The 18,211-nt window shown below is 43.7% G+C and overlaps 1 protein-coding gene across 1 annotated transcript in view; it reads left to right on the top strand.

The window, feature by feature from the left end:
* vps13b (vacuolar protein sorting 13 homolog B) overlaps positions 1–18,211 on the top strand; it is a 433,420-nt gene that overhangs the window by 288,491 nt on the left and 126,718 nt on the right. Inside the window, exons 35-37 of the mRNA XM_079241403.1 lie at positions 9,299–9,637; positions 9,723–10,131; positions 10,323–10,460. Coding sequence (XP_079097529.1) covers positions 9,299–9,637; positions 9,723–10,131; positions 10,323–10,460 — 886 coding nt within the window. The remainder of the gene's footprint in view (positions 1–9,298; positions 9,638–9,722; positions 10,132–10,322; positions 10,461–18,211) is intronic.

Genomic DNA, 18,211 nt, shown 5'->3' on the forward strand with positions numbered 1-18,211 from the left:
GTGGCATCAGAGGAACAAGAGAAAGGAGATGCTGTAGATGTCTATAGATGCCTTTCCTTTACACCTAGAATTGTGCAAACACTAAATATCGCAATGAAAAGCCGCTACATTTTGAAAAAAGTCTCAAATATCACAATATAAGTTTTTTAGGCTCTCAAGAGGTGGTTTTTCTGATAGTTTCGATATAGAAACATATTGCAAAAGGAATCACTTTTTTTCACATTTATGTGTTCCCGGAGGTGACGTGATGGGTCGTGCGGTGTGGAACAAACAACAGCAGCTTATAGAGTTTTTGAACCTGAAGCTATGAAAATCCATAGCAAATCCTCCACAGCAAGTAGAAAACCCCAAAATAACACCTACTTTGCATAAAATGCAATTTTCGTAAAAAAATTACGAGAGTAATGAGATTTTACAAGACTTGTGGTAATGTGCTAAACACTGTTCAGTGGAAACACCCACAGATCACAATTGTTCTTTGTCAAAACTGACAAATATTTCTTTTATTTGTGAAAAAATGTAATGGAAACGAAGCTATTGGCCACGTTTACATGGGAGATTTAATTCCAATTCAATTCCAAATAATAAAAATCACCATGTAAACACCTAATTCTAAATGCAAAATTCACTTCGGAGTTAAACTTCGGAGTTAAGCATTTTAGATCCAAACAGATTAATTCCTCTATCATGTAAATCTTAATTCCGATCATTCTGCACATACTGCTCACCTTTTCCCATCCCGATGACACATTTTCCGCATCTCCCATCTTAGGTAGTCTATCTTCCTTCCCAGCTGCTGAGAGAAAGTGAAGTAGTATCGTCGTGTCGAGCTGGTGCTTTGAAACTATCATCAAATAACGGTGAAACTGGTTCTCATGTAGTTTTCCATGTTGCGACCGAAAAGATGACAAGCAGGAAGCGAACTTTGTTTATTTCCTGGTAGATGTAAGTACGTCGCATCCGCCTTCTGTTTCCATGGAAGCCTTTGTTCAGGATTATTTAATTCTGAATGATTAACTGGGAATTAAAAACCATCATGTAACCGTCGCCATCGTGTCGGGGATGGACGGCGTGTGGGAGGACGAGGGGATCTTTGGAATGAGATTTCCTCTCATGTGCTCCTGTTAAATCCTGGAGGAGAAACCCCAGACATCAGCATTACGCCGTGGAAGAAACTTGCTCCAACGACCCCGCTTGGCGCCATGAGCTTTGGAGCATAGCATTTAAAGTACAGTCGACTGTCGCGCTGAAGCACTCTGCTTTCATTTGCAGGCTCCAGGGTCGTGACCTTCCATTGCATCTTTGTTGTGGTTCAGTTGAAGTGCATAGCAGGTTGCCTTTGTTGTTAAAACAAAGTTCAGTGTATTAAGCGGCTGCCTTTGATGCCCCTCTTTATTTTGTGACTGTTGTTAAGGCACACAAAGCAGTGACTTCATATTATAAATGTCTTCCCCTCTCTGTTTTCCACAAGAAAATGAGAGAAAGAATTACGGTCTTTATGGCGTTTTGTTAAGTATTGTTATTATTTTTGATTAAGATGAGGTATTGCTGCGTTGCGGCTTTCTTCTGTTAATACAAAAGCACAGAGGCCTGCTATCAGCTTTATGGTTCTGGTAAACAAAAGTGGAGAACACAGCAGGGGCCGAACCTGTAAACTTTGATGTAGTCAAGATGCAGACGTTCATTTCCATGCAGGCGCCCTGCGAGTAAGTAGCTCGGCTGAATGGTACCGTCAGGAAGATTTAGTAATCACTTCCTATTCTTTTCAATGGCGATTCTACTGTAGCTGCAGAGCGAGAGGACATGGGAAAGCTGAGACACATTTTTCAAGAAGGCGTTCCTGAGAAGTAGCTGGATTCTGTAATCTAACATCACCTGACCTGCGATGGCTACCGAAGCTGCCTGCCACTGGTGGCATTCAGCTCGACGCAGGCGAACAGGCATTCAGCAGACAGGCTAACCTACACTTTGTTTTTTTTTGTTAATGTTTACTAGAACAATCCTGAGAACTTAATTTTTTATTCATATCAGTGTAAATGTTAAAAGGATTCCCGTTGATTTGGTGTTTTGGTCCGTAGTTTGAGACAAAACTTGAGATATTTTCTACAACTGTTTGAGATCTTTGCTGATTGTAATTTCTTCATTCGTCTTGGACATAAAGAAGTGTTTTAATTCTTTTCTCTGGTGAAATGTAGATCTGTTTTATTCATTACCCTGAATGAAACAGATTATGACACTGCTTACTATGAAGTGACAGTTTTCCTACCATTAAAGGCCTTTACACACCGGGACTGATGTGAAGAAACGACACCAAATTGCGAATAATTCGTAGATGAGTTATCAATGCTTCTGACTATGCATACCAAGTTTAAATTGTAAATAAGTTATTAAAATTCTAAAGCAAACTTGCAAGGTGGATTCCAAATCCAGCCACAACAACAGTGTGCTGATGCTGCAAGAGAAAAGACAAAAAGAGGCGCTGGGTTCATCCTGTTCCTGAAAAGAGAGGAGACTTTCAGTTTAATCCAGGATCTGAAGCTGGACCACGGGACGGGCATTAGGACAGACTTCAGGTCAGACATTTGGACGGACATTAGGACAGACTTCAGGTCAGACATTTGGACAGACATTAGGACAGACTTCAAGTCAGACATTTGGACAGACATTAGGACAGACTTCAGGTCAGACATTTGGACAGACTTCAGGTCAGACATTTGGACAGACATTAGGACAGACTTCAGGTCAGACATTTGGACAGACTATAGTATAGGTCAGACATTTGGACAGACATTAGGACAGACTATAGGTCAGACATTTGGACGGACATTAGGACAGACTTCAGGTCAGACATTAGGACAGACTTCAGGTCAGACATTTGGACAGACATTAGGACAGACTTCAGGTCAGACATTTGGACGGACATTAGGACAGACTATAGGTCAGACATTAGGACAGACTTCAGGTCAGACATTAGGACAGACTTCAGGTCAGACATTTGGACGGACATTAGGACAGACTTCAGGTCAGACATTTGGACAGACATTAGGACAGACTTCAGGTCAGACATTAGGACAGACTTCAGGTCAGACATTAGGACAGACTTCAGGTCAGTCATTTGGACGGACATTAGGACAGACTTCAGGTCAGACATTTGGACAGACATTAGGACAGACTTCAGGTCAGACATTTGGACAGACATTAGGACAGACTTCAGGTCAGACATTTGGACAGACATTAGGACAGACTTCAGGTCAGACATTTGGACGGACATTAGGACAGACTTCAGGTCAGACATTTGGACAGACATTAGGACAGACTTCAGGTCAGACATTTGGACGGACATTAGGACAGACTTAAGGTCAGACAATTGGACAGACATTAGGACAGACTATAGGTCAGACATTTGGACGGACATTAGGACAGACTTCAGGTCAGACATTAGGACAGACATTAGGACAGACTTCAGGTCAGACATTTGGACAAACATTAGGACAGACTATAGGTCAGACATTTGGACGGACATTAGGACAGACTTCAGGTCAGACATTTGGACGGACATTAGGACAGACTTCAGGTCAGACATTTGGACGGACATTAGGACAGACTTCAGGTCAGACATTTGGACAGACATTAGGACAGACTTCAGGTCAGACATTTGGACAGACATTAGGACAGACTTCAGGTCAGACATTTGGACGGAGTTCAGGACAGACTTCAGGTCAGACATTAGGACAGACTTCAGGTCAGACATTAGGACAGACTATAGGTCAGACATTTGGACGGACATTAGGACAGACTTCAGGTCAGACATTTGGACGGACATTAGGACAGACTTCAGGTCAGACATTTGGACGGACATTAGGACAGACTTCAGGTCAGACATTTGGACGGACATTAGGACAGACTTCAGGTCAGACATTTGGACAGACATTAGGACAGACTTCAGGTCAGACATTTGGACAGACATTAGGACAGACTTCAGGTCAGACATTTGGACAGACATTAGGACAGACTTCAGGTCAGACATTAGGACAGACATTAGGACAGACTTCAGGTCAGACATTTGGACGGACATTAGGACAGACTTCAGGTCAGACATTTGGACGGAGTTCAGGACAGACTTCAGGTCAGACATTTGGACGGACATTAGGACAGACTTCAGGTCAGACATTTGGACGGAGTTCAGGACAGACTTCAGGACGTCCGTGGGACAGTTGGAGGATCTGCTTCAGCAGCTAGCTGCTTGTTGTAAGAAGCAGAGAAGAAATAATAAAAACATTCGGCCATGTTGATACAAAGTATGAATGAAATATCAGAACAAAGCTGCAAGCGGTGATCTATCAGTTAACACGCCTTCTCTGATTGGTCCATTAAATATCTATCCAATACGAATATATTTAAAAAATATATTAAAAAAAATCTACAGTTGAATGAAATAAAACTTGCAAAATCGCTGGATGGAGTTTCGTCCCTGATGTGAATGTGCAGATTCGATTCTGATCCGATAAAAAATAATATGTGGACAAAATATTCAGAGTAGTAAAGATCATTAGTGTTTGTAAAGTAAAACTGCAGTCTATCCTCTTGCATATTATTATCTATTCATCCGTTTTCTTAACCGCTCAGTCCAGTTACGGGTCGCGGGAAGCTGGATCCCAGCAATCACCAGGTGAGAGGTAGGTACACCTGGACAGGTTACCAGTCCATCACTGGGCCCATAGTATCACTGTATATTAAAATATATATCATCATTGCCCCAGTACTGTGATACTTATCGTACCAGCAGAGCAATGTCAATACACACCGCTGTAAAGATTAATGAAGAAAGCAAAATAATCTACATTAGGTTTTCCTCAAACTGGTGACTTCTTTCTCTAAACACCATGTGACATGCATTAGACTTCACCTCTTCCCAGTCTCTGAACTCAACACATTCTACGTACGTATCTACGGTGTGTAACTCTGGATTCAGACGATGGTGAGAATACGTGGCTGTTAAATGTGCCGTTTGGAGAGGAGCAGCCTTCATTTCTCAGGCTGTACTTATTTTATTCCTTCCTGCCGACTACCATGGACCTCCCTACCATCTTAAAACCTCCAGATTTTCATATTCCCTGATCTCTGAACCCAAATTGCAACCTACTTTTCATTCATCTGGAAACAATCAAGCACACATGCGGTATTCAGATGTGAAAGTGATGCTGTCGTATCGGACCAGCCAGCGCTGTAAACGGGTGGCATTCGGATGATGTGACGTTTGCTTCCGAGTATTAGCCTCCCTCTGGTCGAGCTGCTCTAAGTTACATCGACAGAAACGGGGTCAGAAGTCGTACGGATGCACTCTGATATGATTGGCACTTGGGAGACTCATGGTTTCACACTTTGGGGATTATCCTCCATTTTCCAGAATGTTCTGCCTTGAGACTCTGAGGGAATGACCTCATGATTGGCTCGGGGGGGGTGGGGGTAAGGGTGTATGTGTGTAGTCACACATTCATGATCATGTTCAGCGAAGTCCAGAGAAAGATTGCACTGGGATCTGGAAACAGTGCTTCAGCGCAGCCATTATATAATACAATAGAAAGTAATGGCTGGAAAGGGGGTTGAGCTGGGACGCTGCCTGTAGCTGCAGCCATGTTTGGATTCTGAATTTATTGCTTTCTGTCAATGAGTAAATTGGCCTTAGGTTAACACGTATAGGTTACAGAGCCACTTTATATGTTTTCACGATTACCTGTTCTCCTTTTCCACACAGTACGAACCGTAGGAATCTAATGAAGCCCAGAAACACCAGAAAGATGCTCGTTATGTCGCTCAGATCAGTTTCTATCAGACCATCTGATTTAATGTGTGTTTGTGTACATGTTTGTGAGCTTATTTATTGCACATGTGCAGCCAGACTGGATGAACATTTGCACGCTGCGGCATATTTTCACATTGTCTCGTTTCCTGTGTGCCACCCCCCCCCAGTTTGTGTTCCTCATCATCCCTTATTCCACTTGTAAGCACGTCTAAATTTAGAGCAAGAATTTGCTTAGAGGGGCACTCTCACAGTAGTGGTGGTTAAAAGAGACGGGGCATTTGCTGTAATTGTAAATGCATGTGTTGGGTGTGAGCTGGGGAAGAGACGTAGCGATGGTCTGGTGGTGTCCGCTGCCTCCTGCTGTCCCTTCTATCTGTCCCTTCCCATGTCCATCTGGACGCTTTGCCTTTGCAGAATACCTTCCCAAACCCTCCTTACCTTCATACACGTTTCACTCACCTAACACAACACATATGGAGACAGGTTGAGGCTGCCGCTCTCTCTCCCTCCCTATTGCCTGGAAAATCTTACATTTCTCGAGAAAAGAAGTGCACACATCCTGTCCTCATTACGGCGGGGAGAGGAGACGGATCTGGCATTGGTCGGTCGTATGGAAGCCCCACACATGAGCAGAGCAGGCACACAGGCAGGCATGCTGCTGCGTTTTATATGCCTCTTGTTCTTCGCCTTTGATGACACTGTTTTGAATAGGAAATATCTAATAAGTCAAGTATTCTGTCTAATGTTCTGCCAGTGGGTTTAGTATTTGCCTGGAGGTCTTGAAACACTATCTCCGCCGCGGCAATAATATACATTTAAAATTCTCATTGAGTCAAAGGGAGGGAGTGATGTAGAGGAGAGAAGGGGCAGCTGAGAGTACACGCTCTAATAGCAACCATATGCAGGACGGAGTGGATGAGGGTGGGGTAGAAAGGGACACACCTTTGTTCTGGATACTGTATTTTGCAATTCATCAGAACCCCGTCTCAAAGGCGGCGGTAGCTAATTGAAACTGACGCGGCATCCATTAGCATGAGTGAGAAACCACGAGGATAGGCCTCAGAAATTCTCTAACTGTGTTGATAATGATGATTAATAGGCACAAGCTGGTCATGCTATACCTGACAAGCCTGCAGCTATCAAAGAAATGTTTAATCGATGCTGAGGTTATGTAAAGCGGAACATCCTTACATGTTTACACACGTTTCTTTTCTTTCCGTCAGTCCGAGCCGCGCTGCAGGACAGAAAATGGAAGTCCTTTTGTGTGTTCTGGTTTAAAATAATATTTCCTCAGCGTCTACAATGTATTTTTTCTTTCCAACTCCACACTGTGAGAAGTATTTTAAACTTCCTCAGTAATTTATCATCTGATAGGTCGCATTTAGTTTTATATGTTTGTCTCATTCGTGTCATATTTGTCCCGTCAGAGAAGCCGGCGGCTTCTTTATGCCCCGCTTGGTAGCAGAATAAAGATGCCTGTTTTCTTTGTCGCTTGAAGCCTCCTCACATTGATTTATATTTTCTGTCGCTGAAGTCTTTTTATTGCCACAACAACTGGAGCCCTTCCGACATCCGAGTGAAAAAATCTCAGCTGCATTGAACACAATACCACAGTCACTGCACAAAACAATTTAATTTGCTGGGTGAGGCACTTTTTTTTTTTTTTTTTAACTTGTCAGACATTTAGAATATTGAAAGAAGTGCAAAATGATTTTTAACCACAGGAAAAGTCCCAGAGCATGCCTTTAATGTCTCTGTGGCTCTGCCCTGCTCGCCTTCTTTGATCAGTCTGCCTGGTCGGTTTGTGTTTAGACCCACACAAGAAACAAATTTACTAATTTTCCACTCTTCTGGTAGTTTATGTGCAGTTTATCCCTAAGGAGGGTCAGTGGAGGTGGAAGCTTGTTCTGATGAATATAGACAGTGACAGGTCGCTGCTCCATCAGGGGGTCGGGACAGATGTGGCGTTCCTACAGGTGTTGTGTCTCTATGCGTTGCTGCTCTAACAGGCTGTAATTCCAGATCTCCAGTTATGACAGTTAAAGTTTGAGAGTTAGGAAAATGACTAAACACACACAGAGTCCTAAGACTTGCTGCTCGTAGATGAAATAGAGTCATCGATAAGTAAAGAAATCATGGAATCCTTTTATAAATCAAAATGTTTCCTAAAGGTTTGACTCGTTACATCCGACATCTTGGGCAGATATCAGCTGAAGGCAGCGGATGTGTTGACTCAGAACCTCGTCCTCTGGTTCGGATGTTGCTCTGGGTTTATCACGGTCCCTTCTCGTCAGGAAGAAGACTGTTCTCACTGCCAGCTTGACCTTCTTTGCTTTATTTAGATTTAGACTTTTAAGCCTTAGTCTGTCTCTCTTCCTTTTGTTTATCACCTTTTTCTTGCCATTTTCAGAACAACATACTACTTTATGCACCGTTAATCTAATAATGTTCCTAAAGGTATGAAACCGCCGCAGCTGTTGACCCAGAAACTCGTCCTCTGGTTTGGTCGTTGCTTTGGGTTATTCAGACCTCTTTCTGGCAGTTTCCTCTCTGAGCCGTTTCATGGTGAAGGAGCCCGTTCTTTGCAGGAAACACCTGCATTTTTCCGTGTATGAAGGTCTGTCTCTCTTCCATCCATTACCCTTTTCTACCTTTCTGCGCCTCTATTCAAATAATGTCCCCAAGACTTCAGTACCATAATGTGTTCCAGCTCTGCTTCATGCAGACAGTTGGGACATCTGTAGGGATTAGAAACACCAACTTGTGCTGATTTTAGTTATTTTGCAGCTGTTTTTAACCTAATTCTTGTTTCTGGAAAAAGCTTGTTTCTTTTTGTCATTCTAAAATCATTGTTGTTCAGTTTTAGGGAATATTACCTTCAAACTTCTGGCACTTTGTACCTTTTTAAGCTATTTTTTCCACTCAAACTGCTTGAATTTCCATCTAAACCTAGAAGCATTCACAGCCCAGACCTCCACCAAGCCACTGCTCTTTTTGGGGCAATAATTGTGGAGATTATTTGAGAAACTTTGAAGACAAAACTATCCTTATTTCTCCAAAGCAAAGGATTCTTTAAAAACTTCCTGGATCCAGGCAGTGGACCAGATCACCCGCATGATCTAATCACTTATTCATCATTTTATTACGGAGATTTTTGAGTTTTGCTAACAGACAAGTCAGCGCCACATGACGTGCACCTTGGCAGAGTCAAAAAAAAAGAGAGAAATTTGCATAAATGAACTTTTTAATAACAGTGTAAATAAAATAACTTTGAAATTATCTTTATTAGTTCACAAAAACTTTCTTCTGAGGATGTTTTGCATGTTTTCATGTATAACTGGGTTATATTTAAATAAAAAACAAAGCCAACGGATGTGTATTAACTGTATGAACTGCATCTTACTAAGCTACCTGCAGTTCTCAGAAAAGACCAAACACACGTTTGCAGAGATGAGGAATCCATCTGGCTCAACCGTGTCATGTGTCTGTGCGCAGGTGCGTCGCCAGGAGCAAAAACGTAGCCGTCAAGAGCCCGCAGCGGGCGCAGACACGTCCTCACGTCACAGCGGGACGGGACAGGACAGCGGCTTCGGCAGCGACAGCGCTCGCATTCGCATCGTCCAAATCGAGCAGCAGAGCGGGGCGAGCCACCACTGCATCGCTCGGCCCTCACGCAAGTCCACCATCACCAAGAACCTCAGCTTCATCCCGTTTGACGTCTTTCTCACCGCTAGCAAGCTGTCTGTCATGACTTACGCTTCCTCTAGTCCCCCCAAGCCCCCCCCCCCATCTGAGACACCCAGCACACCAGACAAGAAGAAGACTGGGGACAAGGTGAGGTCTAACTTATAAAATCATTTTCTAAAGGAATATTTTCTGATGTTATAGTGGGAATATAATCAGACTGTGTCTGTTTTAGGTGGGAAAAAGTGTCCATGATCATCCTGAGATCACATCTGAGTCTCCTCCGGCCTCCCCGACTCCAGACCCCCCCCCAGCTGCCCAGGGCTCACTCGCTGGCCTTACCGCTGAGGACATCCTCAACAGCAACACCTCCCAACCAGCCTCTCCATTACTGAGAGGAAGCCTTCTCTCCCTCGATGGTCTCCCCGCTCCCACCCGCTCCTCAGCTCGCCAAGCGCTGGGCGTTACCATAGTGAGGCAACCAGGAAGGCGAGGCACGGGGGACCAGGTGCTGGAACCGCTCCTGTACCTCCAAGTCATGCAGCCATCTCTTCTGCTCAGCTGCCACCATCGCAAGCAGAGAATGGAGCTGTCGGTGTTTGACGTGTCCCTAAGAGGAATAGCTCCCGACTACAAGTGCCTAGGTGGGACAGAGTGTATGTGAAGGAGGCTGATGGCGTGAGGGATGGGTGGACATGTTGTAAACACAACTTTTCTATCAAACCATATAAAAGCTAAAGTTTTCGTATCAGCATAAAGAATCATTTCCCGTCCTGTTAATTAGATCTCAGTGCCCATTTTCTCTCTCAAGCTCCGTCTGCCTCGTTTCTTCCAGACGCAGGAAAAACTCTGCCAGAATCTCTGGACTACAACGTCTTCTGGCTGCAGACGGTAGCAGGAGAGGTGGACGGTAAAACGGGGATCCCTCCTCCTCTGCTGTGCCTCCAGATCAAAGACTTCCTCAACGGACCAGGTGGGAATTAAGCCTTTTAATGTGCACACACACACACGCACACACCTCTGTACACTGCCAGTATTCTGCATCAACTTCATGTTTAATTGCATTGAAGCAAATATTAATTACTGAAACAGGAGAACACACACACACACACACTATCTCTGAACATAAAAAAGCCCCGGCAGGTGACTTAAATATCACCGTTTACTGCATATAATCAATGTTCTGACGGGAATTTTTCACCATGTTGCCCTACTAGCAGGACCTTCCTTTTTATTTCCTTCTTTATTTGTCTTCTTTTAAAAAACAAACTCAGCATTACATTCATGAATATGTTGTTAGGCATGTTCTTTACTCTTAGACTGATGGATACCAGTCTCCTAGTTAACTGCAAGAAGTTGCCGGCCGTCTGTAATTTGCAGGTAAATGCCTATAAAAGGCCATGAGAATGACGGACTGTGTGTAAACACAGACAGAGGAAAGGAAATACAAGTGGCATTAAGCAGGAGGTCAGGCTAATAAAACAAGGTATTCCAATACAAAGACATTGTATTTATAAGATACCAACTGGAGTTACTGGAGTGACTCTGCTTGCAGCTGAGGTGTGGGAATGATGGATCGATAGTGTCAGGAAGACCAGCACCAGGATGAAATCTCCTTTTTCTGCGACTTGTTCTTCGGCTGTTTATGGAAACTTTTCGTACGTGTGGCCAGTAGATTTATTGCATCCAGGACTCGTTGCAGCGTGCAGCTGATGGATGGCTGTGATATGCCCACCCTGTCTGCCAACTCCCGCTGAAATGTTCCAGTACCGTAGAGAGGAGCTGCGCACGTGCTGGACCAGGGTCAGACTGTTGTGTAAGGCTGTGATTGCAAAAAGCTCCATGAGAACAACTCTTGGTAGCCCAAAGCATCCAAACAAGTACTCACCGCGGCACAAATAAATCAGCGTGTCTTGGAAGATTTGTTCCTTCTGTAGGACACGACCTGCAGTGTGTTGCAGCAACCGTATATTTTTGTGCCATTTTGTGAGCAGACCTGAGGTGAGGGAAGGTCCCGTTGGGTGTAAAAACCGCTCACTGATGGTACAGCTTGTACTTCTAATGGGAATCCGTGTGGAGGTACTTCATTTATTTCAAAATAAGTAAAAAGTTTGTAAATCATCAGTTTGAAGAAACTAAAACTTTATCACTGTTTTATAATAAACTGAACAACAAAAGAAAAAACAATCATTTATTCAGACATGTCAGCAGATAAAACAAGTAATTAAAAACATCTATCTGTAGCGTCACTGCCTTCATTATTTACTGTGTATCATTAGCTGATCTGGTTGTTGGAGAATGCATCGAGCAGAGCTCAGAGTTCACCTCTGACTCCTGAGACCGTTTCAGATGATGACACACATGGTGACGACGGTGGAAAGACACATAAAAGGAAGCGGCTCAGTGGACGATGGAGGTCTATGAAGACCTGAAATACGCTGCAGCTTCTTCTTCATCTTTGTTCCTGTCTGGTTGAACATTAGCTGTACGGCTCAACACTGTGCCTGCGGTGTGATGGTAAAACTCTGACCGGGTACACATCTGCCAGGACCCCTGAAACGAACCAAATTACTCACCTTCACAATGCTTCGTATCTGTTTTTAGCATAGATCCTAAGTCAGGGGTGTCCAAAGTTGGTCCACAAGGGCTGCTGTCCTGCAGGTTTTTGATGATGGTTTTTTGGGCGGCTGTAGCTCAGGAGGAAGAGCAGTTGTCCTTCAACTGGAAAGTTGGGGGATCAATTCCAGGCTTCCCCTAACAGGCCCAAGTGTCCTAGGCAAGACACTGAACCCCAAGCTGCCCCCCCGATGTGCCTATCGGGGTATGAGTGTGTTGGATGAGTGTGTGTGGGAATGGGTGAATGTGACAAGTAGTGTAAAGCGCTTTGAGCGGTCTGTATGACTAGAAAAGCGCTATAGAAGTTCATTTACCATGATGAATCCGTGTTCCAACACACATCTAATGACGTTCTACACAACAACTGATTCATTGTTTTGAAGCAGGAACACATGGAAAACCTGTAGGACTGGAGCTGGACACCCCTGTCCCAAATGGTCCTGAAAAGTACTCCTGAGTGTTCAGAGGATTTGTTCTTATCTAAGATAAGAAAACTAAACATTTGGGAAGACCGCAATCTACCTATGAAGTGCAGAAATCGAACTTAAGAATAAATTTTACTTGTACAAACTGCGTGAGGACCAGTGTGTCTACGCCCCTCCAGAACTGCTAGAGGACATGATGAACATGACAGGAAGCTGAACGGACCTCGGCGTAGCAGGGCATCTATCCACGGTCCACATGCATGCCCTCAGGGGTCAGGGCAGGAGGTTTTATTCATGTTACCACGGCAACAGGACAGTCCTACAGTGTGGGCTCATGTTGAGCTGCTGAGATGACATGGCGGATGTTTGCTCCAGGTAGCCCCTCACTTGGAAACAGACCACAGGCTACTTGCTCCCGTGTGCCAAGTATGCACAGATTTGTGTGGAGAGTCAGGTTTCTGTGAAGTTTCCTTCCACAGGGCTCGGTTCACTATTTTTAGCCTGATATGATATCCATATGAGCAGATTTAAGCTGAGGTTGTTGACCTAAGGGTGTGTTTGACATCCTGCCCAAATACAACTGTAATGAATAAAAGTGTGAGTGGGCTTTTGAGTCTTAGTGCGCTCAACCTTTTTATCCCTGTGAGGGTTTCACAGAGAGTGTGTGTAGGCGCAGGTCATCCCTCAGCTTCCTGAACACAGGCCAGATGTTGCAGATTCATGCACACTGACATGTAACTACAGGCATGCTTTGACATATTGGCTGTCTCTCTTCCACATGCACGCTATCATGAACACATACGGTGCATGTTTACAAGAAGGAGCTTCACGACGAGCTTTAGGTGTTATTGATGAAGGTTTAGCATAGCATATGTAGCGTATATGACATCCCCTCATTCATCCAGCCCACTGTCAGCTTCTCATTGCACCTGGATGTCTGCAACACCGCCTTCTGTAAATTGTTGGGAATTTCAGTTTGACCCTGTCTTGAGCATGCATGATAAATATGACTCATTTTAATTTATGCAGGAAAAGCCAGCTTTACCAGCAGTCAGAAAACCAGTTTTTCCACCATCTATGGTCTCCAGGTGGAGAGGAACAACAGCCTAACAGCAGCCAAGCTTCTTTTATATATTTTTTTAGATGTTTTTGTTTATAGGTCTGTAAAATCCTGCATAACCTTCAGTGTTGATTTTGCAGTTTTATATGATTTATTTATTGGTCGTGTAACTATGAACATGGTTACTGCCACATGTTTAGAAATAAATAACTCTAGTCTGAGTGCAGGCGACAGTCAGGTGCTTCCCTTGAACTAGAAAACTGTCTCAGAAGGATAATCCCAGGAATAATTGGTCACATTCATGCTCTTCACACACACACACACACACACAATCATACGGAGCCTTCCAGCTGACTCAGACAGGATCCAGGCTCAGCGTGAGGTCCCCCCAGGTCAGGCTCTGCTGGAAAAATCTAGAATTGACCACACATGCTACTGGTTCTCCTTCATCCCCTCAATCACTTTGTCTCACACACACACACACACACACACACACACACGCACACATATTTGGACTGTTTGTTGTTTGATGGCTCTCTGGAGGAGATAATTACCCTCGTCAGGGACGCAGGAACAAAGGAGGAACCACACAGAGCTGTGGGGTTCATTAACGTAGGTGATTTGTGTGGAATGCATTGATTCCCGTTGTTCAGATGGGATGGGGACAAACGGGAATCATTTCTGATGACAAGAGACTCTGGAAAATGTCTTGTTGGGTTGCCCTAATCTGAATATTTAAATAAATGGGAGGGTAATAGAGAGGAAAAATACTGGAGGATGAGACTAAGAGAGAAAAAAAAAAAGTGTGTTTGTCACTTTATTCATCTGTCCCCGTCTTATAAACGTCTGCGTGTGTCGCAATGTGCATTTTTCCTGTTTGCCGGCTCTGCTTTGATTCAGCAAAGCTTCACATTTGATTTATTTCAACCAGGCACAAACAGAGAGCAGACCACCATGAGGCCACGTCTCGCTGTGTGTTTACAGCAATATGCTCACAATTTCAGCAGCATTTATTCTGCAGGAGCAATCAAAGCTGCCTCCTGCAGGATGCTGAGTGGGAACCACTGGTAACATGTGTACTGTATGCTGCCTGATGTTTCACCGTTGACCCTCACTCAGCAGCTGCTCATCACGTACACACCCACACTCATCAACATAACCCATGCAAATGCATGCAAGAAGCTGGCTCCTTCCGACCAAAGACAGTTTAAGGCTTGATAAGTAAATATATTCGTAAGAAGGCTTTACGTGGCTGAAAAAGAAAAGTTTGTTTATTTATGTTTTCTCTTCCAACATAAGCAGGATTTTGTGTCTGATCAGCTAACATACAAACACTTTTCCCTCCTTCCTCCCGTCATCTGTCCCGCTCAGTTCCTGAGTGGCTCGGTGAGGGAGCCCGGAGATGTAACTGCTACCACTGGGAGACAAAAGACCAGCCTTCTGTCTGCAGAGAAGCAGCAGGTGATAGATTAGCTAGAACAAATTGGAACCATTTCTCTCCCATGTTCCTGGTTCCTGTCAAGCAATGAGTTCGTAGGAATGTTGTCAGATACTGTATACAAGCATGTGCCCCCTCCGAACCGTCCAGAACCTCACTAATTTGAGTCAGATGGCATCTGAGATACGTGTCATTGGCCTCACGGCGTTTTTTTTAAGCGTGGGATTCAACAGATACCGTTCAAGATGTTGTTGGTCCTTCAAACACAGACGTACAGCCGTGCCCTTCACATGCGTGATCGGACACATTGCCACCTGCGTCGTACTCAGGCTTTCGACTGTCAAGTGTCGAGCGTGAAAGTCAGCAAGAGGAATCAAAGGCGAGGTGGAAATGAAAACAGTGTTTGTGGTGGGTACACACACACACACACACTTATATATCACACAGCAGGTTCAGAGTGGGGACAGGGTCATGCATGACCTCGCCAAAAAGGCACAGTAACCTGGATAATAAGCTTGTTTGATCTCCTCCACCACTTTGCTGTGGCACACACACACACACACACACACACACACACACACACACACGTGTGTATGTGCCTCCACCATCCTCCACTTTCTCCAGTGCTAATAGAGGCTGACACCTGAGAAGGGCCTGATTCCCTGCAGCCTGCTCACATTAAGGCCCGTTCTCCTGAAGGTATGTGCACCGGCAGCGTTTCTACCTCCACACCTGATACCTGTTCTCCCAACGACTCTCCAGCTTCACAAACCTATCTGTTTTTATTCCATTTTTATTTATTTCATTCAAAACAACATTAAAAAGAAATACAAAATAAGAATGCCAATTAAATATGGCTTGAATGAAAAGGAGCAGAAAGAAGAGCAATCTTATAATATCTGCCCCTTACTTTCATAATCATCTTATGTCCATTCTTTTTTTATTTTTTTATTTTATTTAAACTTTTTATTTGTAAACATTTTCATTTATGAAAAACAAAACACAGAAGAGGTCAGGGGGTATCTAATACAATAATTGGCACGTACAAAAAAATGTTTACATAAGATTAACCCTTTTTTTTTTGTTTTAGGTACTGTCATAGTTCAGCCATTTTCTCCAGCGTCTTGTTCCTAGGTCTTGTTGAAGGCGCAAAGTATAAGTCATGAGTTCCATAATCTTATGTCCACTCTTATTATACATTTTACAATATTCACAACATCCAGTTGTTCCAAAATTTGCATTAATTACCCATTACACTCCTTTCTTTTTGGTAGTTTTGAAAGCATTTACAGATATCCAAAATGTAACACCATGGTAAATATTCAAGGTAATTCACATTATGCCCCTAATGCTTCATAAGTCTTTAATATTGTTCTTTTTATGCTTTTCTTAAACACGTTGATTGTTCCTGATTCTTTAACTTCTTTTTGAAGCTCATTCCATAAATGTATTCCTTTCACGGTAACCTACGGCTGAAGTGAAAGAATTAGGAATAAAAACACTGCAGTTTGAGAGTAAAGTCCTCGCCCACCATGGACATCAAAGTTCCACCATGTGTCTTTCAATAATACTTCTTTCCTATTCAAAACATCGTATCTGGCCTCACTAAGCCACAACAGAAGCTCTGAACACTGATATGCCTTCTTCACATTACTGAATAATCCTCATTGCATATGTAGAGAGAGAGCTGATTATGAATCCATCCATCCTAAACAAATTAAACAAAACTATTTTCTTATTTATGATCTCTTTATTACTTCAGTCTACAACTGCAGCTTATTGTATCACATGGAAACCATTTATTTGTGTTTTTATTTGTCTGATCCACGATGTAAAAGTTCTCGTAGGTTCAGTCACAAAGGGTTTTATATCTATAACTACTGGCTGCAGCTGAGTTCAGAGGTACATGAGCAAATTTGAGCCTTCTGGGCTTCAGTAGGAAAGCAGCAGTTCTGTGTTTGCTAGAACAACCTTCACACAAAGGCATCAAGCTGTACATGGTGCTTCCAACACAGCAATGCTATTTATTTGTTCTTTCTAAATATGGAATTTTTAGCAAGTTTAGGAGATTTTTTTAACCTTTAAAACATTTAATCAAGAAAACGTTCAGTTTAGAAAAAATATTTGTGTTTTTAACAGTGTGGGTCGGATGAACAGGTGAAATTCAGATGGGTTAAACGGGTAATAAATCACTAACTATCACTCTAAAACTAGTTGGATCAGGGGTTGGGATGAGTTTTTCAGAGTGAGGTGGGATAGAGGAACACAACGAGGGAGAACATAGTCTAATCAGAAACAGGTCTGCATCTGCTGGGAACCAGGCCGGGCTCGGGCCTCGGCACTGGCCCGAACTGGCCAGAGGAGACATTTTTATGTGATTACAGGGGGAGGGGCTGATTAGATTGTAGGCTGAGGAAAATGAAAAGATAAACACTAAGAAGGAGAGGATAAGCTGAGAATAAAACACATCCGTATGCACGTGGACTACATGAAAGATGGGGAGCGAGAGGGTGAAGGAATATGGCAGGGAAGAGAGGAACCCGAACAGCTGCATATGGCCTGTTTATTCCACCACTGGAAGGTTTCCTGGTGATAAGTCAAGTGGAAATGATAAGCTACATTGCAGAGCAAGTTCCACCTATCTTCCGTCCAGTTCCTCTCCAGCCATCCTTCCATTTGACCACGCGCCTTACTTCCACTGGATTAAATGAGCTGCAGTCCCGAACACGGCCTGGCGGTGCGAATGAGAGAGTCTGTATTTACTGCCGTTACTGGCGGCGCTCCCATCGTGTCATCCAGTTCACCCACCTGGGCAGGAGGCAGACAGAAGGCCTAAAAGCCTCCACATACTGGAGCCTTGATGAGTCCATGAAAACCAGCTGTGCTTGTTTTCAGCTGCTCCCATCATCATGACCAAGTGGAAAAATGGGATAATGGAAGTGGTGTAAAACGGCATTGAGTTAATTCATGTGTCTCTGTAAATTCCAGTCAAGTGTTTGAAGGCAGCAGCGCACCGGAGAGCGAGATGGGAGCTGGAGAGGGCCGTCTCTGATTTATGTAGCTGGCATCAGAAAGATATTCTCCTCTGCTATTCCGCAGTGTCACGTTAGGATGTTACAGTGAGACAGCCAGTAACTCTGTGGATGTGTGTGTGTGTGTTCATGAGGAGGAAGGAACAGAGTGGC

This window comes from Telmatherina bonti, assembly GCF_933228915.1.
Source record: "Telmatherina bonti genome assembly, chromosome: 5".
Classification (NCBI taxonomy): domain Eukaryota; kingdom Metazoa; phylum Chordata; class Actinopteri; order Atheriniformes; family Telmatherinidae; genus Telmatherina; species Telmatherina bonti.